Source organism: Oryctolagus cuniculus, chromosome 5 (genome assembly GCF_051225735.1).
Source record: "Oryctolagus cuniculus isolate XC-2025 breed Fujian yellow rabbit chromosome 5, ASM5122573v1, whole genome shotgun sequence".
NCBI lineage: Eukaryota > Metazoa > Chordata > Mammalia > Lagomorpha > Leporidae > Oryctolagus > Oryctolagus cuniculus.
In genome coordinates, this window is record NC_142871.1 from 85,070,734 (window position 1) to 85,097,759 (window position 27,026).

At 38.8% G+C, this 27,026-nt stretch overlaps 1 protein-coding gene across 1 annotated transcript; it reads left to right on the top strand.

Annotated features, from left to right (window-relative positions):
* Positions 1-2,057: 2,057 nt before the first annotated feature.
* On the top strand, positions 2,058-16,776 carry GJB7 (gap junction protein beta 7). The gene is made up of 3 exons (XM_051854498.3): positions 2,058-2,183; positions 4,155-4,241; positions 15,807-16,776. Exon 3 carries the CDS (start codon positions 15,834-15,836, stop codon positions 16,638-16,640), a length of 807 nt encoding a protein of 268 aa, XP_051710458.1. The 5' UTR covers positions 2,058-2,183; positions 4,155-4,241; positions 15,807-15,833; the 3' UTR covers positions 16,641-16,776.
* The last annotated feature ends 10,250 nt before the right edge of the window (positions 16,777-27,026 follow it).

The window sequence follows — 27,026 nt, forward strand, 5'->3', positions numbered from 1 at the left end:
GCAGGGGAGCGGCACACCGCCGGCCGGCTCTCTCGGGGGCTGCACAGGTGTTCCTTCAGATAGATGTTCCCTCAGATGTTCCTGGTGCATGTTGTCTCTCTCCTCCTTTATAGTCCTCTTCCACCAATCCCAACTCTGCTACCCACATGCCGAGTACGCTGCTCTCCTCCAATCAGGAGCAGGTCCTACAGTTTATTGGTTGAACTGGAGGCAGCTGAGTAGAAGCTGTTTCTCCCTTCTCAGCACCATATTGTGAAAGAGCAGATGCATAGAATAAGTCTTAATTCCAGTAACTTAGTCTAGTCCGAGTTGCTCCCCACAAGAAGCAAAGGCGGGACTTGATCCTAGGCATTCCAGTACGGGATGTGGGCATCCCGAGTAGTGGCTTAACCCAGTATACCAAAATGCCCACTCCTAGGGCTGATAGTATTGGAAAGCTGGGATGCTCTCAGTGCCTCAGTGCCTGTGGGTTCAGTATAGGCACTTTCAAGGTTGTCCTAACGTTGCCAAACTGTTTCTAGCAGAAGGGGTCTCAGTGCAAACAGACAGTGCTTTAAGATCAAGGATAAAGCTTGATGAGTACTAATAACAAACAAAGGAGTGGAGACGGAAAGGAATGAACAATTCCAGAGGCAGTTTTGGGATCTTATTGTAAAGTAACCCTTTAGGAATTGGATCAACATCCTGGGATCCGGAGATCTCTTGAAAAATACAAAGCAGAAACAAGATGTGCTTTATTGGGTATGGAAAATGTTGATCCAGTAATTGATGATTTTTAAAAATAAACTGCATTCTGTTTTGATTTTGGATTTAATGTATGGATATGTGGAATAATTTTTAAAGGTAATAAACATTGTGAGCAGAGAAAATCTGCACTGAAACTCACACAGTCTATAGATCAGCTAACGTGTGAGAGAAGAGACTCGGGTTTCATCCCCAGCTCTTTTCTGTTTTTTGAACAGGTTCTGAGACCTGAAGCAGGTCATTCTGTCATTCTGTTTTCTCATCTCTAAAATGTGCAGGCATTGAATTTCATGACATTTCACATTTCCAGCTGTAAAATTATGTTTCTAAGCTATTCTCTTTTCAAGAGGAAAAAATTTGTTTCATTTCTACATAGCTTTAATTCTATATAAACTCATGCCTAGAAATAGTTCCAAGAAAAGATAAAATACTTTAAAACCCTCTGCCTCAAATCTGTCTGCTTATATACATAGGAACACCTGTTATCAAGTATTATTGGGTTGAGGAAAATGATTTTTATCTTTCTCTTTACTCTCGCACTGTTTGATTCTTTTGTAATATTATCCATTAAATTTATATCATATATTAACACAGAAACTATGCCTTTTAAATTTTATGGACTTCTAAGAATAGGAGATAGGAAGTGAAATTCATTAAACAAAATTAACTTGAAATTTTCTTTTGTCTAGTTTTTGTAGAGAGTTTTTTTTTTTTATTTTTATTTTTTTTGACAGGCAGAGTGGACAGTGAGAGAGAGAGACAGAGAGAAAGGTCTTCCTTTGCCGTTGGTTCACCCTCCAATGGCCGCCGCGGCAGGCGCGCTGCGGCCGGCGCACCGCGCTGATCCGATGGCAGGAGCCAGGAGCCAGGTGCTTTTCCTGGTCTCCCATGGGGTGCAGGGCCCAAGCACCTGGGCCATCCTCCACTGCACTCCCTGGCCACAGCAGAGGGCTGGCCTGGAAGAGGGGCAACCGGGACAGAATCCGGCGCCCCGACCGGGACTAGAACCCGGTGTGCCGGCGCCGCTAGGCGGAGGATTAGCCTACTGAGCCGCGGCGCCGGCCTGTAGAGAGTTTTTGATAAAACCTTGGAAAATCATTTGAAGAGATGAAGCTCTCCTATTGTTCTCGCTTCTTTGTGTGGATGATGAAAAGGTTTATAAATAGGAGTAGTCAACGAACTGCGTGTACATGAATGACTGAATTCTTATCTCCAGCTTCAGTTCTCTTTCAACGTATACTGTAAACAGCAGACACCCAAGAATCCTCATCTAAGTTTTGAGCCAAGCAAAAGATCAAGTTACACCTGTTTTGCTTACACCACCTTGGAAACCACTAGACTCCATTTTCCTGGGCTTCAAGCAATAGTTTGCCCTCGCAGACATAATAATCAAGTCACTAACCACCTGGATCTCTTAATCTCCATATCTGTGTCAAGAGGTAAGCTAAGCTTCTTTTTCTTACATAGAATGTCTATTTTTTTTTAAATTTTTTTTTTATTTTTTATTTTTTTTTATCTTTTATTTAATGAATATAAATTTCCAAAGTACGTCTCATGGGTTACAATGGCTTTCCCCCCCATACCGTCCCTCCCACCCACCACCCTCCCCTTTCCCACTCCCTCTCCCCTTCCATTCACATCAAGATTCATTTTCGATTATCTTAGTATACAGAAGATCAGCTTAGTATACCTTAAGTAAGGTAGAATGTCTATTTAATAAGAGAATTGCATTTCTTATACAATTGGATTGTCATTACTTATTTCCCAAAAGTTTCATTGACAGAAGTATTCCTCAGTAATTACAAACCCTGACCTACTGCCGTTCAGATTCACGCTGCATACTTTTGTGAGTATGCGGCCATGAAACAAATTTGCCCCTTTGCAAAGAGTGATTTACTTGAGGGCCTTCAGAGGCTGTGGCTAAGGAAGGATTCTTGGCCTAAGTACAGAGCATACGGACTAATGTGAATGAGCAGAGCCACAGGCTCACAGAGGAACAGCCTAGAACCTTTTAGCAATCAATCCTGTGTGTATTAAGTGCAACCTTGGCACTTTGCTTAATTGGGGCTTCTCTATAAATAACCATGCCTATATTCATACCAAGGGATTGAAATATCTTGTAAGTAGTGTGTATGTACATGTTGGCTTGTGTGGATCCTGTTCTTTTCACTTAGTGTTTTTCATGGACTCCCAGCTTTGGAAATTTATTTTGTTTAGTAAAATGTGATTTGTATGCATAAAACCTAATACTAGATGTAAAATTCTTAGCTTTATGGCTCTTGTGTGTCTACAAAGGTAAAATTAAACATCACAAAGCCAATAAAATTGAAAAGAAAGTTCATCAGACAAAAGATATTGTTTGGGCCGGCACCGCACCTCAGTAGGCTAATTAATCCTCCGCCTGCGGTGCCGGCACCACGGGTTCTAGTCCCGGTCAGGGCTCCAGATTCTGTCCCGGTTGCTCCTCTTCCAGGCCAGCTCTCTGCTGTGGCCAGGGAGTGCAGTGGAGGATGGCCCAGGTCCTTGGGCCCTGCACCCGCATGGGAGACTGGGAGAAGCACCTGGCTCCTGGCTTCGGATCAGCGCGGTGCGCTGGCCGCAGCGGCCATTGGAGGGTGAACCAATAGTAAAGGAAGACCTTTCTTTCTGTCTCTCTCTCTCACCGTCCACTCTGCCTGTCAAAAAAAAAAAAAAAAAAAAAAGATATTGTTTGGCTGGAACTAAACCATTACTCAAGTAACTACTGACAGCAGGAGCCTGGATCCTGTAAGCTGGGCCTGCCTGATGACAGCTCATGGTCCACCATTTGTCTCCATTCAAACAACTAACAGGCTTCACTCATGCTGTATGTCCACCCACTGTGGCTTCATCTGGCTTTCTCTTGAGCACAACCCACCATGTGTTGTTTCTCATATTTTCAGATAATCAATGTTCTATGCTTGGTTCCAATGTGATTTTAAGCACAATATAAACATTTTGTGCAAAGGGTCAGGTAGTAAATACTTCAGGCTTTAAATTTCAACCTGTCTGTGTCATGACAACTCAATTCTCCTACTGTAGTATAAAAGGAGTGTTAGGCAATAGTCAATTATTGTTTTAATAATGTCAAAAATGGCCAGATAGGCTGGATTTTTTGGCCTGAGGGCTGTGTAGTTTACTGAGCCCTCAGAAATATGAGTGCAGAAATTTTAAAATTCTGTGGCGGTTCTTGGCTGTGAGCTGGTTATCCAGAAACTTTGTTTATTGTGTATATTTGTCTTCTAACATAATAAAACAATATCATACATATAAACTTCCCATGGACTCTTATATAACAACAGAGACTCAGGAGGCCAAAGATCCTGGGTTTCAGAAACACTATTTTCCAAATTCACCATCTCTAAAAATAAAAATGCCTTGTTTTCAAACAGGGAGTTCAAGACTTCGCAGGTGTCAACAAGCACAGCAGGCCTCAGGGTTAAAAGCAGCCCAGGAGAAGAAGTCCTCTTCCTTATAAGGTATGTGATTTGTGTGGAAAGGAGAGCAGGGTTCCAGATGGGTCAGTTGACCTGGAGCTCTGGCGGGGAGCTGCAGACCAGCATGCAGGACCTGGGTTGTGCTGCTAGCTAAGCTGCTGTCTTAACCTGAGTCTCCCACACTCTGAGTTTCAGTTTCTTCATCACTAAATTGGGGGTTGTAGGATACATTCTGCTTTCTCCTGAGAAGGGAGGTGAGGAGCGGGTGAGATGCTGTGGGACACTTTGGAAATGCTCAAATGCTATCCAAGGATAGCTATTACTGTTAGACAGAGATGAGAGGAACTGGCTAGAAGGGCTGATGGCTTTTTCAAGGATTGTCCATGGAAGTCTGTAAGGCAATCAGAAATGTGGTGCCCCTCAAACACAAGTTTCAAAGCAATACGTTCTGGTGATTGCAAAGCAGCGCCCTGCTTCCTGGTGGTGCAAGGGCTTTTCAAACAGTTTGTATGTGACCATTCAGAGTAGAGAGAGGCGACTGGGTGGGGAAGCCTTGCCTGCCTTCCCTTATGAAGACTAGATTGCCATGGCCTGAGTCGTGCAAGAACGGAAGCCTCCTGTGCTGCTGCTTGGTAAGGGTTCATCCTGCAGCAATGGAAGAGCAGGTGGGCTGCTCAACAGGTGCCGCAACAGTATCACCACATTCGGGGGTTAACGCTCAGTTCCAAAGTTTCAGAAACTCAAGGGTCCAGTTTACCCAGAGTTAAGTCTGCTCCAGGGGACTCGACACATTATACAAACACAGGGGAGTCTGATTTGTAAAGTGCCTCTCCAGTAACTGGGACTCTTGTATCCATTCTCAAGAGAACTTTGCACGGCAAAAAGAACCTCTACAAGAAAACCACTGCTTAGAAGATGGCTTGGGAAATTGGAATAAGGAGAATCAAATAATTGCTATGGACTTTTAGTCCAAGATGTAGAAAAGTCAAATGAATTAGTTATCCTTGTCTTTACAATCTGGTTATTGTGACTCATTTTCTGAACCTAAAGACCTGCACAAATTCTTACTAGATCCAACAATAGCTTAGCATGTTTGCAATAGGGATTGTTCCAGAAAATTCAGAATCTTTGTTTTTTTAAAATAAAATTGAGTGTTTAAATATTTTATATTTGTATATTATAATCTTTCCCCAATGTGTAGAACAATGCACACAGGGGGTATGGTCTCCAGCTTACAGATCTAATTGATTTTATCCTATCTGTCTGTTTATATCAGTTGGAGTGAATTTCTTTTATAATGGTTAATCCTTTCCCAGGATAATTTTACTCATTTCACACACAAAGGAGGTACAGTATTTGTCTCCAAATTCTGAATTAAATTGAATTGACTGTGCTGTTACTCCAGAATGTTGCATTTTATGGAGGCCTGTGCTTGTAATTCTAATTTCTTTTGCTCAGTTAGGATTTTAGAATAACTGGTGAAGGTTTTTTGGTTGATGTTTTGGGGGTCCTTCAAGTTTTACTGGTTTGATGCTGATGACAATGGTATTTAAATTGTTGATATTTCATGAGTGCTTTCATGAGCACTTCAGATGAACTTACTTATTTTTATTTATTTACTCATGCTATACTAATGCATGTTAGTTCCTTTTAAGAGGAATTTTACATGTATAAATTTATTATCCTTAGATTTTCATTTGGTTGTGACTCCTGAATATGCAGCACACAGGGAATAGTTATTTTAAATTTTGCATTTACACAACACTTCTACTCGAAGGTCCCCATTCTGAAGATTAGAGAGCCATCTGCTGTGAAGAGGGTTAAAACAATTAGCAATTCCTACTAGAGGATTCTAACTTCTCATCCCCATAGCACATTCATGAATATGCACCCACATATACCCTGTCTCCATTTCTTGAACACATTCTATTTAGAATTTTTTTTAATTTGAGATGCAGAGAGAGAGAGAGACCCATCTGCTGGTTCAGTCCCCAGATGCCTGCAGCCAGGAGCTGGGTCCTCAGTGCTGGTCTCTCACATGGGTGGCAGAGACTCACTAGTTGAGCCATCACTTGCTGCCTCCCAGAGTGCACATTAGCACAAAAACTGGAATCTGGATAGGAGCTAAGAGCCAAACTTAGGCTCTCTGCTATGAAATGTGGGTGTCCCAACTGGTAGCTTAAGTACTAGGCCAAATTCCTATCCATCTACTTGGCATTTTTAATAAAATTATGAAATATTTGAATTAGTGCTGATGTCAGTAATAAAAACTATCCATTGCAATAAGTTCACAATTTAAAGTTATTTGAGTAAATAGAAATGAGTATCTCTTAATAAATCATCAATATTGACATCAGATATAATAGCAAAGAAATCTGAAAATTAATCTCTCATATTTTAACTAAATTCTATTAGTATAGTCAACAGGGAGAGTCAAAGCCCTTGAAGACCAGGAGTGATTTATTTGGCGACAAAGAGCACAGAAATTAGAGACTATTTCACCTGAGGATCAACTTTACTGCTTCTTTATGTAAGTTTAGTTAACAAATAAGTACTAACTAGCTACTTCATGCTAAGCACTTTCAAGGAGACAAAACAAATAAAAAACACAGTCCCCCAACTCCATGCAACATATAAGCTCTTTTACAGAGAAAAAAATACTTTATGGGAGCCTGGTTCAGGTGTTACATCAGCAAGTGCTAAAATAATGTGCTAAGGTTTGGGGACTACTGAATATGAAGAGACAAAACTCAGTATCTGTGAGGCTATGAAGAGAAGGTAGGACTTGAGAATGCAGAAGAGGGAGAAGCAGCACCAGCAAGCACAAGGAGGTGAGAATGATGTGTGAGCTTGTGATAGGGAGATGTGGGGCAAGGCTATTGGTGAATGCTGGTAAATATAAGGGCGTTGGATTAGGCAGGACGTTGAATGTCAAGGTGAGAATTTGACATTCATTTCAAATGTGATACATTCCTGAGTGAGGGGATAATAGGAAGGAAAAAGCATTTTAATCTAATGTCAGTGCAGAATGGGTTTTAGGAGGGAATCTGGGGACACACCTAACTTGCTTTCCTTATAGAGATGAGGCAGGATTATCTGTTTCTTCAACATGGGTAGGAATTAAAGGAAGATGGGCTCTCAGAGCTGAGTTTAGTGGAGAAAAGGAGTTACATATTCAGATGGAGAGCAGAGAGGCTGGATTGAAGAAAAGAATGGTCAATGTGGCCAAGTGTGTTTAGGAGAATTTCTGAGTCCTGGAGAGGCTGAACTTTGCACTATTATTTAATCTCTGGATGTGCAATAATGAGCAGTCAAGACACTTGCTTGGATTGCCAAAAAAGATACAGACTGCCCAGCTAAATTTGAATTTCAGATAAACAATGAATCCTATTTTAGTATAAATATATAAAATATTAAATGACACATTTAGGCTAGAAAATTGTCTGAAATTCAAATTTTCTTAGGCATCCTACATTTTTATTTGCATAATCAGGCAACACTAGTCCTAGTCCATTCTTTTAAAGAACACACAGTATGTACAGATATTTATCACATAGTATATGTGATTACAAGTTATTGGTGGCATGAAGGAAAATAAAGCAAGATTACAAACAAGAATACCAAGGAAGACCTAATTTAGATGGATGAGGTCCAGCAAAGCCATTCTGATTCAGGTGGAGGGGACAAGAGCAATGCAGGAAGGAGGGACACAATGGACATAGGGTCTAAAGGAGAAACTGAAGCAAGGGGACACATCTGGAATCCAGTGGCCCTTGGTGATTGCAGAGTGGCATTGGAGAGACAGGCAAGGGCACCGGAACACAGGCTATTGTCATCAAGATAAGGATTTGGACTTCTTTCCCTACTCTAAATTCAATAAGAAGCCATCATAGAGCTTTAAGCTGAGAAGTGAAATTGTATATATGATATCCACTTTAAATGTTAATATAACTACGGAATGGATAAGAGGTTGGAGGGGCCAACAATGATAAGTGGGGAGACAGGAAGCTATTATGGTATTCTGGGAAGGAGGTAAGAGTGGCTTGGATTTGGATGGTGTCAGTACAGATGAAAGGAGTGAAAAGTTCTGGAATATATTTGAAAGGTAAAAACACTGGCTTTGAATGTAGATTGCATGTTTATTTCATGAAGAGAGAAGGAGGAAGAATGACTTCCAGGTTTCTGGCTTTATTACTTGGGTGAATGTTAGTACTACTTACTGAGGTGGAGAACACTGGAGAAGGAGCTGCATTTTGGGAAGAGGGATACAATGGAAGATGGAGTAAGTACCAGCAAAGCTCATTTTGAATAATTAAGTTGACGGGATGATACGCTTATGGTGCAGACAGGAGCTGGTTTTCAGAGTTAAGAGGACTGGAGATGCACTGACGTGCATGCAGAGGCAAGCAGGACGGGAAAGGATCCACCATCTAATCTTCCTACATGGTAACTTCCAGGCATAAATTCAATGGTTGATAGACACACATCTACTCTGTAAACAGCCTCATTTAATTTTGTTACAAAAAACACATACACATATGTAAACACATGGTGGCTCTTTGATTTTTGTCTTTCATTAGATTTATTTTTTAATATTTAATAAATTTTCATGAAAATACGGGCAATGGAGAAAGTCATAATAAACAAAATTATGAGAAATTTACTCATTGACAAGCATTACTAATGTTTTGCTTTTATTCCTTTTGTACTTTTTTCTACTCCTTTTTAAAAAATATTTAGGGTTTATGGGCCCCTATTGCATCATTATTTTTTAAGTAGGCTCCTCCTACCCTGGTTCTTTTCTAGCTTTATTGTGGCAAAAATATATATAACACAAAGTTTACATTTTTTTTTTGACAGGCAGAATGGACAGTGAGAGAGAGAGACAGAGAGACAGAGAGAAAGGTCTTCCTTTTGCCGTTGGTTCACCCTCCAATGGCCGCCACGGCTGGCTCGCTGCGGCCGGCGCACTGCGCTGATCCGAAGCCAGGAGCCAGGTGCTTCTCCTGGTCTCCCATGGGGTGCAGGGCCCAAGCACTTGGGCCATCCTCCACTGCCCTCCCGGGCCACAGCAGAGAGCTGGCCTGGAAGAGGGGCAACCGGGAAAGAATCTGGTGCCCCGACTGGGACTAGAACCCGGTGTGCTGGCGCCGCTAGGTGGAGGATTAGCCTTTCGAGCCATGGCACCGGCAAAGTTTACATTTTAATTTTGAGCCTATAATTTGATGGCATTCATTGCATTTACAGGATTCAGTCATCACTCCTATTTTCAAAGTTTTCATCACTCCCAGAAACACTACAACCTTTGAAGCAGCAATTCCCAATTCTCCCTTCCTTTTAGCCCTGGGTACCCTCTAACATACTTCTGTATATATGAATTTACCTGTTCTAAATATTTCAGATAAGTGGAATTATGCAGCACTTGTCCTTTTGTGACTTGATTATTTCACTTAGCATAATGTCTTGATGGCTCATTCATGCTGTAATATGCATCAGACTTTTATTACTTTTATGGCTGAATACTATTCCATTATATGTGCATACCTCATTTTGATTATCCATTCAACTGTTGAAAGACACTTGGATAGTTTCCACCTTTTGCTTATTGAGAATAATACTGCAATGAACACTGGTATGCAAGTATGTGTTTGAGTCACTGTTTTCAATTATTTTGTGTATAAACCTAGGAGTATATATGCTGGGGTGTGTGGTAAACCCCTATTTAGCTTTTTGGGGAATGCTAAATTTTTCTAATTGGTTGCATTATTTAATACTCTCTTCAGCAATATACAATGGTTCTAATTTCCCCTCATTCTCACAAGTTTTTATATTTTAAAAATTATAGTCATTTTAGCAAATTTGAAGTGGTATCTCATTCTTATTTGCATTTCTATAATGATGAATGATTTGAGAACTTTTTCATGTGTTCAGTGGCTATTTCTATATCTTTCTTGGAAAATGTTTACTCAAATCTTTTGCTCATTTAAAAAATTAGGTTGTCTTATTTTTTAGAAGTTCTTTATATATTGGGGTTTTATATCTTTATATAATTTATAAATATTTTATCTCATTTTAGAGATTGTCTTTTCACTTTCTTGATACAATCCCAAGGTACAAAAATTTTTAATTCTGACGATGTCCAATTTATCTATTTTTTCTTTTATTGTCCATGCTTTTGTTGTCATGTATAAATGCTGGATCAAATCCAATCCAAGGTCATGGCACCTTGCCCCTAGGTTTTCTTCTAAAAGTTTTATGGATTAAGCTCTTATATTTAGGTCATAGATCCACTTTGAATTGATTTTTGCAAATGATGTGTGATACAGATCAATGTCATTTTTTTGGAGGCAGAAATATCATTTTCCTTGCACCTTATATCCATTCCACTCTTAATTTACATCAAATATTTGAGAAAAATTTTCAAAATCATTCTTGGTATTGGAAATATTGCATATTTTACTTTCTGGAAATGTTTAATTGAATTTTCCAGATGAAATTCCTGTGAAGTAAACTGCTACTTCTTAAGTGAAGGGAGAACGTCATGGGAGTATTGGGTTATTAGAATTGGTAAGAACTCCATTAAAAATTAGAAAGGATCATTGGAAATTTAAGAAAATGGATAAATTAAAGACTATTGCTAAGAAGAGACTCTGGAATTATTTTTAATATATCAAAAACTTGAGCAAATGATTTCATGGCTTTAAAATGCTTAAAGATATACCACATAGAGATTTCTGACTATTGTACCCCTTCACAAGAATAGAACTAGCATTAAATATTTAATGTACCCCTAATTATGTGCAATTAAATTAAATACGTAATAAATTTATGATGTGGAGGCTTCACTTTGACAACAACCAAGTTTTCAATAGCAAAATAAGAAAATAATAATGACAATGGTTACTGAGCACCAACCTTGCACTAGACCCTACTTTGGGAGCTTCATAAATATTAACTAAAGAAAGTCTCACAAGTTCCATTATTACCACAGACAAATTTGGACATGAACATGAGGAGTCCATCAGTGAACGAAGGTTCTTAACCACTATGCTAAACCACTTCAGTTAGGCAAATAACATTAAAATGCTTCTTCTCCATGAGAAATCTCTTGTCTTTCCATCAGCAAAGAATTTGAAAGTAGGCTGGGCATTTATCAGTCAAATGGAAGTTGTAATTCTGACATTAGTTCTTTGTATTCAAAGATCAGTCACTTTCTTACCACTTTTGTTTTAGCAACACAGTTTAAATCTATATTTACCTTCTTCCTTTCTCTAAGACACCTAACAAAGTGCTTTCAAATGTTTTATAATACATGAATATCCTCTTTAGTAATATGGATAAATGCCCAATGACATATGTCAAAATGAAACATAATACCACCCTGCCACTTTTTAATCTTAAGGGCTTTGTTTTAATAATTCATAAAGACATTAACCTTTCTGGTAGATTAAAAATGAATCCTTTTTATTTAATATAATTTTGTTTGTGTCCTGAACGCCAAGGACATTGAAGTATTTATGTCCTAGTGAATAACACATTATGCACATGAATATTTGTTTTATCTGAAATCACCTGTTAACCTTCATTCATCTTCTCACCATGTGAGCTTGATCCATATTGCTCCTCTGTAAACATAATGTTATGTGCTGAGACAGGTGTGCTATTGTAACAATATTCCAAGCTTCTTAATCCCCTGACTCCCCCACACTCCCATTTCCATGATTTTTTTTCACTGAATCTATGGAGAAAATAAGAAGTAACTGATTTTTGTAATACGAAATAGCACCTGAAAAGGCATGGTTTTCTGGCCTAGAAAAAAGAAAGTAAATTAGTGGCAGGCCTGGGGCTCTAGATCACATCTTCTGCTTATGGCAGAATTAGTTAAAAGCATTTCAATCAGGGAGACTTTCCCTCTCAGAGAACATTTTTGGAAAAGTCTGGAGACATTTTGGGTTGTCACAAAATGTGTGTGTGGGTGTGTGTGTGCGCATGAGTGTGTGTGTGTGGTGGGCTGAGGAGAAACTGCTGCTGGCATCTAAAGGTTAGGTATGATGATAAATATCCATTAAATGCAAAGGACAGCTATTGAAACAAAGAGTTTTCCAATCCAAAATGTCAATGTTGAGAAACCGTGATCTAGAGCAACAGAAACTGGACTTGAGAACGTGGCTGTGCCTCTCATTTTGTGATCTTGGGAAAGTGACTTCTATTCTCAGTGTCTGCCTTCTCATTTGAAAGAACAAATTAACAACTACTACAAAACAAATGAAGATAATTCAAAAACAAAACCCATATTTCAGAATGGTTACAACAGACCAACAGCACCGAATAAAGTGCTGATCATAGCCAACAAATGGAAGTCGGAATCTACGCTACAGAGTGCAATTTTAAGACAAGATGGAAGTAGACAGGGCCAGAAACACAATGTCTCTGAAATACAGAAGGGGCTCCCCAGAATTTTTACTCAAGAGATGGAGAGAGGTGTAAGAGATCAAAGAGCACTGAGCATGTACTGGGGATGAGATAATGAGACAGGAAATAGAAGTAGAGGGAGGGTTGAAGAAGTGAGAGAGGTTTCAGCAGTGACTTAGAGATGGAGTCAAGAGAATTTAATAGGAATCAAAAAAACTTCATGAGGGGAGAGGGAGTGGGAAAGGGGAGGGTTGCAGGTGGGAGGGACGTTATGGGGGGGAAGCCATTGTAATCCATAAGCTGTATTTTGGAAATTTATATTCATTAAATAAAAGTTAAAAAAAAAACTTCATGGACAATTGAAAAAGGTTCATGAGAAAAGGAGATCAGGATGAATTTGGGATTTTTTATTTGGGTGCTTGGGTGCTGATAACACCACCTGACAAGACAACTGAATCAAAGAGCAAGGAAGTCATTTTTGGATATACACCCAAAAGACATGAACATGTTGTATTAAAGAAATACCTGCACCACTATGTTTATAGCAGCAGTTCACAATAGCCAAATCAAGAAATCAAACAAAGTTTCCATCATCAGACAAATGAATAAAGAAAATGTGGTATATACACACAACATAATATTATTTAGCTATAAAAAAGAAATTCTATCATTTGTAGCAAAATGGATACAACTGGACATCATCATGTTGAGTGAAATAAGCCAAAGAAAGACAAATACCACACATTCTCCTTTATGTGTGGAAGTAAAATTAAAAACAAACAAACAAACAAAAATAAAAAAACAAAAACTCAAAAAAAGACATCCCTGTGTATATCAGTATTGCTGCAGATATAGTTTTGTTTTATATCTTTGTTAAATCAATGGTTAAGAACCAGTGGTTAAGAATGTTATACTGGGGCTGGCGTTGTGGCTTAGTAGGCTAAGCTTCCGCCTACAGTGCCGGTATCCCAAATGGGCACTGGTTCATGTCCTGGCTGCTCCTGTTCTGATCCAGCTCTCTGCTTATGGCCTGGGAAATCAGTGGAAGATGGCCCAAGTGCTTGGGCCCCTGCACCCGTGTGGGAGACCCAGAAGAAGCTCCTGGCTCCTGGCTTCGGATAGGCCAGCTCCAGCTTTTGCAGCCATTGGGGGAGCAAACCAGCAGATTGAACACTTCTATGTCTCTCCTTCTCCTTGTCTATAATTCTGCCTTATAAATAAATAAAATCTTAAAAAAGAATGTTATACTATAGCTTTAATTAAAAAAATTAATTTAAAAAAATTTTCTGTATATGGGTGAAATAGTCATCTTTCAATTTAGTTATTGTTTACAGCTTTGCCTATATTCCTGCTAAAATAGGTTATTTCACTTTTTAGTTGTTGAACCATTTATTTGGTGCAGCATTAAGCCTTGACTATAACGTAAATTAAAAATATATTGTGAATATATATGAATATATATAAAATGAAAGAAAAGAGAGAGAGAATGTATTCTTAGAATTTTATTTATGAGCTACATTGAATCTGTTAAAAGTTAAAAAACTAAAAAAAAAGGAAGAAAAAAGAGCAAGGAAGTTAATAAATTCAGATGTAGACATAACATGCTTCTGATTCCTATGAAACATTTAGATGATAAACAGAGATGGTGGGACGTGGAGATCTGGGAAAGACCTGAGATTTGAGTCAGGAACTTGAAAGCAGCGCTTCAATCCACAGAATGAATGAGATTTCCTAGTGAAAGTAGTGGAATAAGAGCAGAGCAGAGGACAGAGGTTTTTAAAAACTGGACAGGGGCCAGCACTGTGGTGCAGCGGGCAAAGCCACCACTTGCAATGCTAGCATTCCATATGGGTGCTGGTTTAAGACCCAGAAGTTCCACTTCTGATCCAGCTCCCTGCTAATGCACCTGTGAAAGCAGTGGAAGTTGACCCAAATTCTTGGGCTCCTGCACCTATGTGGGAGATCTGGATGAAGCTCCTGGCTCCTGGCTCCTGGCTTCAGTCTGTCCCAGCCCTGCTGTTGCAGCCATTGGAGGAGTGAACCAGCAGATGGAATCTCTCTCTCTCTCTCTCTCTCTCTCTCTCTCTCTCTCTGCTTCTCCCTCTCTGTAACTTTCAAATAAATAAATAAATAAATCTTAAAAAAAAAAAGAACTGGACAAACAAAAGTATTGAAATAGGAGGAGCAAAGCAATGGGAGAAGGCAGGGCAGTAAGGACTAATAGTTGAGGAAGCAGAAATAAGGGATAAAGAAGAAAAAGTGTCAGAAGAAAAGCAATGAAAATTCATCTATTCCCCTCACACCCTGGAAACCAAAAATAGCAAGAAATGCTGAGAAAAAGGGGTCAGTGGAAGTTGATGATATGAGGGTACTTCAAAATGCTTGTGGAAAATGAAATCCGATGTTTATTTTGGCACAAAAATATTTGGAATACATTTAGAGTTTTTTCATAATATGTATTTACATTGAACATTTTGAAGTATCCTTATATAAAATATAGGACAGATTAAGAATGAGATATAGAACAGAAATAATTTTTTGATACAAGAGAAAGGAGACCTCTCCCTCCAAACTGATAAAGAAGGAAAGCTGGGTATGGATGCAAGTCCATCTGGAGGATGAAGGAGCAACAGATTTGAGTTCATATTGGAAAGCTTCACTTTTCACTGTCAAATTGTAGGCAAGTCCAGCTGCTGGTGCAGGGTATGGGAAGTAACAGCAGCTAAGGACACTGGAGAGCCCTCAGTGACTGAGGAGGAGCATCAATCGAGTACAGAAAGTGAGACTAGAACTTCAGAAGTCTGGTATGTGAAGGATATCTCAAGGTACCAGTGTCACCATGGGATTTATATGTTTCCCTAATCAGTAACAACCCATCCATCTTTGGAGGAAAGCAGCAAACCAGAAAGATTTTCGACCAGAGAATTGCTTGAAAATGTGGTAGAATGTTAGAGAAAATCAACCAAATTTCAAATTAAAGTGGGCATGGGATCAAGTATGTCCACAGACCAGTTGTACCATTTCCTTGTATAAAAAATGAGCACATCCTATGGGATTCATAGAGAGCCTTCAACATCCAGAGATGCTACAATGTAGCCATTGGAGTTTGTCTTTCACAATCTCCCAAATAAGACAGTACAAATTATGAGTGGAATAGAAATAATTGAATCATGATGAAATTGTTTTCTTTTGCAGAGTCTTGCCTTCTTTTGAGACTAAGCCATGAGTTGGATGTTCCTCAGAGACCTTCTAAGTGGAGTAAATAAATACTCAACTGGGACTGGGAGGCTATGGCTGGCTGTTGTGTTCATCTTCCGTTTGCTGGTCTACATAGTAGCAGCAGAGCACGTCTGGAAAGATGAGCGGAGAGAATTTGAATGCAACGTTAGACAGCCTGGTTGTGAAACTGTGTGTTTTGACCACTTCTTCCCCATATCCCAGGTTAGACTTTGGGCCTTACAGCTAATTATGGTCTCCACGCCTTCTCTTCTCGTAGTTCTACATGTAGCCTATCGTGAGGGGAGGGAGAAAAGGCACAGAAAGAAACTCTATGTGAGCCCAGGTATGATGGATGGAGGCCTATGGTATACTTACATTATCAGCCTCATTGTTAAAACTGGCTTTGAAATTGGCTTCCTTGTTTTATTTTATAAGCTCTATGATGGATTTCGTGTTCCTTACCTTTTGAAGTGTGATTTGCAGCCTTGTCCTAACACTGTGGACTGTTTCATCTCCAGACCCACAGAGAAAACAATCTTCATCCTTTTCTTGATCATCACCTCCTGCTTGTGCATGGTGTTGAATTTCATTGAACTGAGCTTTTTAGTTCTCAAGTGCTTTATTAAGTGCTGCCTCAAGAGAGATTCTAAAAACCTCAGGTGCTCAGGATGTGAGTGTCACAACTTCAGGTGTGTTGGAAGTAATAAGATGGGGATCCCTGCTCTACTCCAGAATCACCATTCAGGCTTGACCACAGGCACACCCCAACAACCTGAAGCAAAGCTACTTTGTGACACACAAGTGGGTTAAACACAGAAAACATGCATCTTTCCTAAGCAAAGATCTTAGCTGGGTTGGAAAACAAGTGGTGTTAGTATTAATATCATTCGGAAGAAAGCTTTTTAAAAATTTCAATATGCTCTCAGGTGTGAACACTAGACAGAGGTCTCAGTGTTTTGTTGTAGGGTTCTCTACTATGTGGATACACAAGATATTTTTGAATATTTCCAAATTAGTCTGAAGTTATCCAAGAGCACCCTTTCAACAGCTTAGATCTGTAAGAAAAGAAATTCTATGTCAGTTTTCTTTTTTTCTAACTCTCATTACAATTCATATACAACTGAACCATATAAAACATGGCATTTCTGACCAATGGGATGGTCTCTAAGCTGCCATGGAAGCACTGGCAATCTTTCCAAAGTGGCAGCCAAGGCTCCACTCACTCAGTCCTAAGCAATCTTTAAGACTCTGGTATATGGTGGAGCTGCCACTAACTGGGGGCACATAGCACATCCAGTGAGATGGCTCAACCTGAGGGAAAGACTACAGAGCCATGAACTCATCACACATTAGGGTTCTTTGAATGTAAGTGGACTTGCGGAGGGGGAAGAAAACCATCATTTAAGTGGTCTCCAAGTAAAGTGCAAATATTACTGGAAGATAACTCACAATTGGGGCTGAACCAGAAGAAATCTGCAGGGGTCACTCTTGAGCCAGGGAAGGCAGGTCCCACATAAAGTAGCACACTGACAGGGGACAAGGAGGCTACAGGAAAAGCACCTGCCTGCTTGATAATGCTTAATGCTTCTTGTAAAATAAAAGAAACACGGAAATACTTTGTAAATTTCCAAATTGTTAGAACTTTGAGTAATCAGGAATTCACACTATAGTGTACAATATGTCACAGTTTGCTCACAATTTACCAGTATATCTCCTCCTAGGACACATAAAATGTGTATGTTGTTGTTACAGTGATGTAATAATGTAAAACAAGTTTACTATCAATTGTTTTGAAGACCACACCTTTCTTTTACTTATAGACTTAAAAAAATATCAGATATTTCCTCTTTGGATTTAATACTCTAATGTATATGCATTTCCTTAGAATAAAGATGAAGTTGCTTTGCAATGCTATTTGGTTGTCATTGGTCTCTTTACCTAGCTGCAATGGATATGACTTCTCTCATAAAATAAAATGCTCTGAATTATAGAATAGGATTTGGAACACTGCTTGTTAAAGATAGCTCAGAAGCTATTCTCTCTTGGGGATTTCTTAACAGAAAGTCAGTTCACAAAAATGTAATTTTAAATAAAACCAATTACATCATATCTTCTAAGTCCTCCCCTCTTTGGAGTAAATTGTCTCATTACAATTTACACACCTTGCACAGCAAAGGTTGAATCATATATAGTCTACAGAACATGTCATAAAAAATGGACATAATCTTTGACTTAAAAACTGTTCTGGAGAAAAAAAAGTGAAAATTGTAGTTTTCCTTCCTTCAGTTGATATAACAGATCACTGCTGGACTTGAGCTTACAACCATGTTCCTTACCATTTGACATGAAATCATCCAGCCTTCATAAATGGAGTGTAGTAGGAATTTTCTCAAGAGGCATAGGTGGTTTAAAAGGCTTTATATTTTTGAGATCCTTGCTATGACACAGAATCCAGAAAATAAAGTTTCAGTGTGCACATCTGAAACGGAGATGAGGGACTTTTTAAGTCTGAGGATGAGGTTGCTACCAAAAATATTTTTGGGAAGCTCTGCCCAGGTGAAAGGGTATGATTACTCGGACATGTACATTCCTCACTTTTCAACTTCACATAGAGAGGAAACAAAAAGGCAATGTGAGCAAGGGTAACAGAAATGAGGCTAAATTATTCTTTACTCCTTTAAGCTTTCAGAAGTACTCTGACTTACAAAATTGGTTTTCTTTAAGAACATTCTCAAGACTGCCTTGAAAAGATGGTACAACAAGTTGGGAGCTTACTGCTCTAGTCTAGGGTAAGATAGTTTAAAAAAACTGGAGAGAGGGCAGTCTCAGGGAAGAGTTAGGGAGAAAACTGCAGAGGAAACTCTATGGAAATTAAAGGGACACTATGACCTATGTAGAGGGTGTGGACATGCACAACTTAGGATCCCAGCAGCCGAGAGCTCAGCACCAGCTTTGGAGTGAAGTGAGACAAGACTGCAGCAGCCCAAGCCACTGGAGATAAAGCTGTAGGAAGAGCCTGGTGAGAGTCCAGCTTGGAGCCCTGTAGGGTACAGCGTACCTGCCAATCTAGAGGCAAAAAGGGGGGCATATTTCTCTGTCACTGACCACTTGGCACTGGAGTCCTGTAACTAGCCAAGAGAGGGTGTATGCCATTTTGGATATACATAACAGCTGCACCAGCTCCTGTTCATGTGCCTAGTAACCAGCCAAGAGGAGATGCCGGAGTCTGCTTTGGAGAACTGACAGGGGCTGAGTGCTAGTAACTGTGAGAATCTTGTGTGCTAGGACTGTGAAAACACTGTGGTTGCATGGGAGGGTGCAGGGTATGGCTGGGACTTTGGGCAGTCACTGTGGGTGGCTCCACGTGCTTGAGGCTCCCTGATTCCCTAGTGAGGGTCATTGCTGCAGCATCTGTGTTCACATTGAGGACTGCATGGATTGTTTGTATGGTTCTTGTGTTAGTACAAATGATAACTGTGCCCACTGGGGCTAGTGTCCAGGCATTGGTTTCCTTTGAGAAGAGGAGGTGAGTGTGAGAAGACACCAGCAGAGCAGAACAAACCTCCCCTCTGATTAATAAAAGAAAAAGAGGACATTTACAGTGCCCTACTTGGGTGTCACCTTGGACACTCCTCTCACCCTGGAGCACTGAACAGAGCTCCCTGACCACACCCAGCACACACCTCTGGGTATTTATTAAAAGAGCAGACACTTCACTAAGCCACAGAGGTATAGTTCAAAGATAAAAGCCATCACAGGAGGAAAAAAAAGCATCTCCACAAATGCCTAATAATAATGAATTCAGCAATTCAAGAAATGAGAATAAGGAAGACAACATGATGTCCCCAAAAGAACACAACACTTCAATACTAGAATGTGAAGATGAACAGACTGATGAAATGCCAGAAACGGAATTCAACAGATTGATCATAAGATTATTTAGAAGTAATCAGAAGCAAATCCACAAACTAAAGAGACCCATACATGATATGAATGAAAATTTTTCCCATGAAATTGAGATTTTAAAGAGAAATCAAAACAAAATGTGGGAAATGAAGAATAGAATAAATAAAAATATGGTGGAAAGCATATTTTTGAGGCAGAAGAAAGAATATCCCAGTTATAAGACAAATCTCTGGAAATTTTACAGTCAGACCCCAAAAAAAGAAGAAATTAGAAAACCCAGCCACCCCAGTCCTGGGAATCAACCCATGAGCAATGAAATCAGCACATGAAAGAGTTATCTGTACCTCCATGTTTATTGCAGTTCAATTCACAATAGCTAAGATATAGAATCAACCCAAATGCTCATCAACTGAAGATTGGATAAATTATGGGATATATACACCATGGAATACTACAGCAGTAAAAAAAGAAATCCTGTTGTTTGCAACAAAATGGATGAAACTGGAAAATATCACAGTGATAAGCCAGTCCCCAAAGAACAAATATCAGATTTTCTCCCTAATCTGTGATAATATAGCACCTAAAAGGAAATCTATAGAAGTGAAATTAGCACATTGAGAAGCAATGACTTTGAACAGCCCTTGTATTGACTGTTGAAGAAGTTTTTTTTTCAATTTGTTGAACTCTTTATTTAGTATAGAGTTAATTGTATGTATAAAGTTAACAGAAAATAGATCTTAGTAAAAAAAATTAAAATGGGAATATAAGAGGGAAGAGGAAGAGGGGTGAGAGTGTGGGTACAGTGGGAAATCACTATATTCCTAAATTGTATTTATGAAAAGCATGAAGTTTGTATTCCTTAAATAAAAGCATTTCTGGGAAAATAAAAGACTGCCTCTGTACCAGTGAAGACCTGAATCATTTGATTAAGAGAAACTGGCAGCTAATTTTTGCCATATTTATTCTGTTCCTCTTATCAATAATATTCATTGGCATCTGGAAAGTGAGACACTGTGCTATGCACCTTCTGAGATGTAATATATAATTCTTGCTCAAAACAAAATGTCTTCTTCACTTAAGGGACATAGAGGTGTGGATGGAGGGAGTATTTTACATCTATGTTCTTCACTCTCTGCATCATTCCGTTGGTCAATCCAGAAACCTTCTGGTGCCCAGAGAGCAACCTGACTCTGAGATGAGAAAAGATGGCCACCTTTTTCTGGGACATGCAGATCACTGAACAGATGTCTCCCTCATTTCATTTCAGTGACTCCTGACTTGCAGGGATTGTTTTGACTTCTCAGTACTTGCCCCAGCTCAGTGTCTTCTAACTGGTGCTGGCACAAATTTCTTTTCAGGTACTTGCATGAAAGAATACCCAAGGTTACAGTGGCTATGGTTTCATTCTTCCTCAGGAAAAACAAAACAAAACAAAACAAAACAAAACACCAGACTAGGGAGATGAGGGGAGGCAAAGACTTGCAGATGTTTTAATTCTTTAATCTTTTTGCCTGCTTTCTATCATTTCTGCAGCTCAAATACATGAAAGATAAGTTCTTGTTTGCTTAAGCTAGCTCAGTTTGGATTTATGTTTCTTGAAACAAAAATTCCTAACAGAAAGACTGTATTGGCCAGTTTTTTGTGACTACAATGGAAAGGCTGTTTACGAAGGAATGAGATTTACTTTGGATCACGGTTCTGGAAGTTCACAGTTGATCAGGCAGGTCCCACCGGTTCAAAACCTAGTGATGGCATTTTTGCTGATAGTCCAGGTGCAGTGTAGATCATCACATGGCAAAAATGGGGCAGAATGCTCACATGCCAGCCAGCAAGCGGTGTGGGCTGGGTCCATTTCTCAGGCTTTCATAATTAACCTTTTCACAAGAACCAATTTCCAAGGCCATATACACCCAGTTATCTAAGGATTTCCCTCCGGGCCCACGTCCTGACACAACTGGATTGTTTGATTAGCTTACAACTTTGAGAATTAAATGCCTGTATGAGTTTGGGAACCATATCTTAGCCAATCCTTAGAAACCAACTTCATCAATTTCCTGTATAAAAGCGGTAGGGCACTTTTCTTTTACTCATCCTTTCTAAGCACTGGGCCTCCTAACTTCTACTTGTATTTACCTCTGTATAGTATTTACAGGGAAAAATTGTGGGAGAATCATGACATTGCTTCCAATGAGAGGGACAGACGAGTTTCCCTTTTATAATTCTTTTGTTTCATGTACTACTTTTGTTCTTAAAATTGTAATACTTAAAATGAATATGATGCTTCATCTCTCCTTATTCAAGCTTGTATCCCAACATAAACATGATACTAATTTACTCTTAATTTACTTATTATTTATAAATTTGAATATTGCACAGAGCACAAGACAGAAAGGAAATCTGAAAAACTGATGAAGCAGGAGAAATAGAGCATATGGAGGTTAAAACTTCAGCATTCATTTGAATTTTTCTGAGAAAAGTGCAAGGAAGCTGTATTGAGAGAGCTACCAGTTCATTTACAAGTTGAACTTTTCCTCATAAAGCAAAATTTCCCTTAGCTATAAAATATACTGGTGATGGGAGTTATAAACTTTTTACAGACCTTATTTTCACTGTCAAGTCTAATGAACAACTTTCCTATTCTGAGATGATAAGCTTATAAAATAATAGAATGTGCCCATATACTATTTGAAAGAAAGGTGCAATGAGTTTTGAATGTTATCCACATGGGTCAACATTCCCATTTATTTAAAGGTGAAGTATCAGATCCTTATCTAGCTACAGAGGTTTAACTTTCTATTAAAAAGAAAACAATGTTCAGAGAAAAAAAGGATATTTTCAAAAGTTCATGAAAATTACATTTTAACTCAATTTTTCAACAAACTTTTTGAAATAACCTAATACATGTAATTAATGTCCAATTTAAAAATGTTGACATTAACTCCTCTGTCAGAGGAGAGTTGGACAGAATGGCTGTAGAGCTGAATTAGGGAAAAAGTTTACAATTTAAACTGGGAACAAAGATGACAAATATTAGGCAATACCAATGCCACATCCTCACTATGAAAGTGTCATAATTAAATTGATAATCATCAATCCCTTGTAACTAAAGGAAATATGAATCATCAGGTTATCCAAAAGCTTTCAATTATATTTATGTTAAGGAATGAAAGAGTAGTAACTTGAAATTTGATTTACTGTGGAAGTGAAGCAAACTTGATAAACCAAACTTGTTAGCAGAGATTGATTCTAATGACATTAATGGGACGATGCCATTCAGAACTTTTTTTATTTGACAGGTAGAGTTATACACAGTGAGAGACAGAGAGAAAGGTCTTCCTTTTGTCATTTCACTTCCCTAATGGCCACCACGGTTGGTGCTATGCCAATCCGAAGCCACGAGCCAGGTGCTTCCTCCTGGTCTCCCATGCGGGTGCAGGGGCCCAAGCACTTGGGCCATCCTCCGCTGCACTCCCGGGCCACAGCAGAGAGCTGGACTGGAAGAGGAGCAACCGGGAGTAGAACCTGGCGCCCAAACCAGGACTAGAACCTGGGGCGCTGGCACCGCAGGCGGAGGATTAGCCAAGTGAGCCACGGTGCCGGCCAACATTCAGAACTTCTGACTGCAACTAAGACCATGAAATTTGCTGTCCATCTCTTCATATCCACTTACCCTCACAGCTTAGGCCCCTGGTACTTAGGAACCTAGTATTTCTTGGGAATAACAAAATCTGTGTTCCTCTTACCTTGCCTATGTCCCATCTCTTCATTACTTACTCCTCCTTTACCTGAAAGGATTCTGATTTTGGAGAATATGGCAATGTGTCCAGCTAAAAAATATACTTCCAAGTCATCTCTGCATGTAGCGGTAGCTGTTTGACTTCTTGCCCAAAGCAACAAGAGGTTTTCTGGCTGGTGCTTTGGAGAAGTTACCTAAAAAGTGGGACTGCCCTAGTTTGCATGTGTCTTTTCTCTTTCTCATTCTTTCCTGCTTGAGACATCATAGCTAGTGTTGCAGTGAACATTTTTTGGTCATGAGATGACTGTGAGGATGTAAGCAAAACCTTATGAAGGAGAAGAAAGGCCAGCTGCAGGGACATGGACACCATCATGGAATTGCCACCTCAGCCCTGAGTTGCCTATATCATGCGTGATACATCATCGCCTGTTAATCTCTTTTAATTATAGCCCAAACCAGTACCTGATTACATTCACACTAGTGACTAGGATGGAGACACGGAAGACTGAAGAAATGGCTGGTATGCTGAATGGCAGAAGTAATGCACGACGTCAGCAGGCTGGAATTTCAGAGTAAGTCCACCGAAATGAAGCCAATAATAATTCTGCACCAAGATTTAAGGTTCTAATGTGAGACAAGGACTGATATTTCACTACAAAATATGCTTGGAGTTTTAGCTATCACCTTAAAATGAGCAAAAATGTAGTATGAGATTACTTTTAAAAGGTTAATTTGAACCTGTATTAACAGAGGTTAGTATCCAAAGTATAGGAAATGACCTTCTCAATGCTTGAAAAATAGTTTTATAAGGGTTCCTCAGAAACTTGATGAAAAAAATATTTTGTGAAAACCTGTGTATGGATTTCAGACTTTTATACCAAAATAAACTTACCTTACTTTTATGATGAACTTTAAAAAGTTAACTTGTATTTCATGTTCCAGAATTGCAGAATAGGAACACTTGGGGAACACTGAAGAGATTTTTGTAAACCTAATATAAGAGTGTCCTATTAATTTGAACTCTATATGCCAGTGCTTTACATGGATCATCTCATTTAATTTGTACAGTAGCCCTATCAGATAGGTATTGCTACTTATCCCCATTTTACTTTCTGAAAGCCTCAATAAAATGATAATAAAGTTGTGAGATCCCTAACAATGGAAGAGATAAAAAATGTTTCTGGCTAGTATGAGAGAAATAGTTAAATGGTCTCCAAATTCCCCTTTAACTCTTCAAGATTCTATGGATGTGGCACCTGGAACATACTTGTACATAGGGCAAAATTAGGCTATTTATTACTCATTTGTAAACCTGAGTCCACAGAAAGTTCTCTGATTAGTAGACTCATTTTAAAAGACAAATTTCATGCAAAATAAGACATTTCATTGTGATAAACAGTTTAGGAAGTTCCATATAATTTTTTACAATCAGTTTTTAAAAATCTTCTTTAAAATCATGGCCTCTGTGTAAATGAAGTGTTAAGTATTTAATATTTTGTATGATTTCATTCTTCCTTTCTCTACCCTGAAAAATTCTAATGTTATTTTAAGTCTTTGATCATATATTTCTTTCAGAAAGCAAAATGTGTTGTAAAATGGGGATAAGTAATGTAGCAATACCTATCTGATAGGGCTACTGTACAAATTAAATGAGGTGATCCATGCAAAGCACTGGAATGTAGAGCACATTCAAGAAATGCTTCGTTTGTAAATAACACCACCCAGCCTTCTTAAACCCCCTACCCCTGTATTACTGGCTTACACATTTGTATTCCCTTCTAAACCGAGCATCATGAACACAGGCAAGAACCGTGAAGGCAGTCCTCCATGACTGTACCGTTAGCCTTAACCAACACTAGCTGTTCAGTAACAATGAACATTTTCCTGAGCCTTACAGCAAGATTTTTGTTGTATAAACTCAAAGAACTGAATAAATATTAAAGTTATTTATAAATGAGATGACTACCACTTAGAATGACAAAGTGACTGTCCAATGTGACATGAAGTGGCACAGCAAGAATAATAAAAAAAAGACACAAAACTCCAAAACCAGTATTCTAGACATTCTCTGAACAAAATTATTTCAAAGAGATTTGGAAGGCTTGCATATCCATGTAACTACTGAATGTGCTACAGCTTTTTTTTTTTTTTAAACCTCATGAGGTAGCTAAACATGCATATCAACACACATGCCCACTTCCATTATGAAGACTAGTTTATTCATCCTAAAACTGACCAACAGCTAATGTGTCATAGTCATCTCTCAATTCCTAAAAACCGTACTTCAATTACTGTTTGATTTATACTTAAAATTATGACTACATATTAGCCCATATCTCCTATAAAGTATCAGTTAAAAGATCATTTCTGGTTCTAACTTAAGACCTTAACTATGCACATACATTTTCAGTGTTTGCTTGCCATCTTGTGGCCTCTTACTCCCGCACAACTGAGGACTCAACCACTACATACCTTTACACACACACACACACACACACACACACGCGCGCAAGCAGTTTTATACTTATTTTAAATACAGCATGTAAATTAACTGCATCTCCAATTTCACTCCAGATCAACTTCTTGTTAGTAAAAGCAGTCAAACCTTAAGTCAGAGATGGACATTGGCAGCTGCAAGCAGAGCAAATCACCTAATTAAAAATACATATGCCCTGAGAAAGATACCCAAAAGATATCTGAATATTTACTGAACAGATTATATACACATATTAACTAAAAAAAAAGATATTTTAAATGAAGTTAAAATGAACATGACCTGTGATGAAAATGTGAAATAAAGTAATAAAAAGATTTGTTAACTAGTTTGAAATATGAGGTCTTTTTTTCCCCTATCAAGGCTATCAGATCTACCACTTTGATTTCTTAAAAGTGTGTGTGCATGTATTATACAATTACTATTGACTACTAGATACATTTTCCTTCAAGTAACATTCTAGGATTGTTAACTTGATTTAGTAAGAATACCCGGGTCCCTTAGAATAGATGAGTCAGTGGTGATGACAAAAAGTTATGCAATGCCAGCTAGTTCCTTTTAGTTACGATTCAATGAAATGATGTGGATAGAGCTCAGAACAGTGTCTTACTACCTAGTTAGAGCCAGACCTCAGGTGTGGGTTTCTCAAGCCTTTCAGGATCTTTGAAATAGACACTTTGTAACTGGTGCTCTACTCAGTGCTCCATTTTGTATATGAAAGACTTCAAGACAGTGCTGGAGCCTGTCTGCCCTCCACTTCAACGTAGTACTTCCCAAGGAAAGCTGCCTACATAACCAACACAGCTGGGCCACAGGAATGCTGGACTCCAGGGTATAGTTTTACAATAAAAGAAAAAAATCAAATTTTCTCTCATCAAGAATATCAGATTTGAGGTGGGGGTGGGGTGAGGGAAATGTAATAATACACATCTAAAGCTCAATTATTAAACACAACCAACCACCATTTTGTATTGGAGAGTGTCACACCCTTGTTAAACAGCATTCAAGATTTTTCTGGTCTTTTTGCTTCTGGCAAAGCAGCTGTTGCCTTTGATATGGC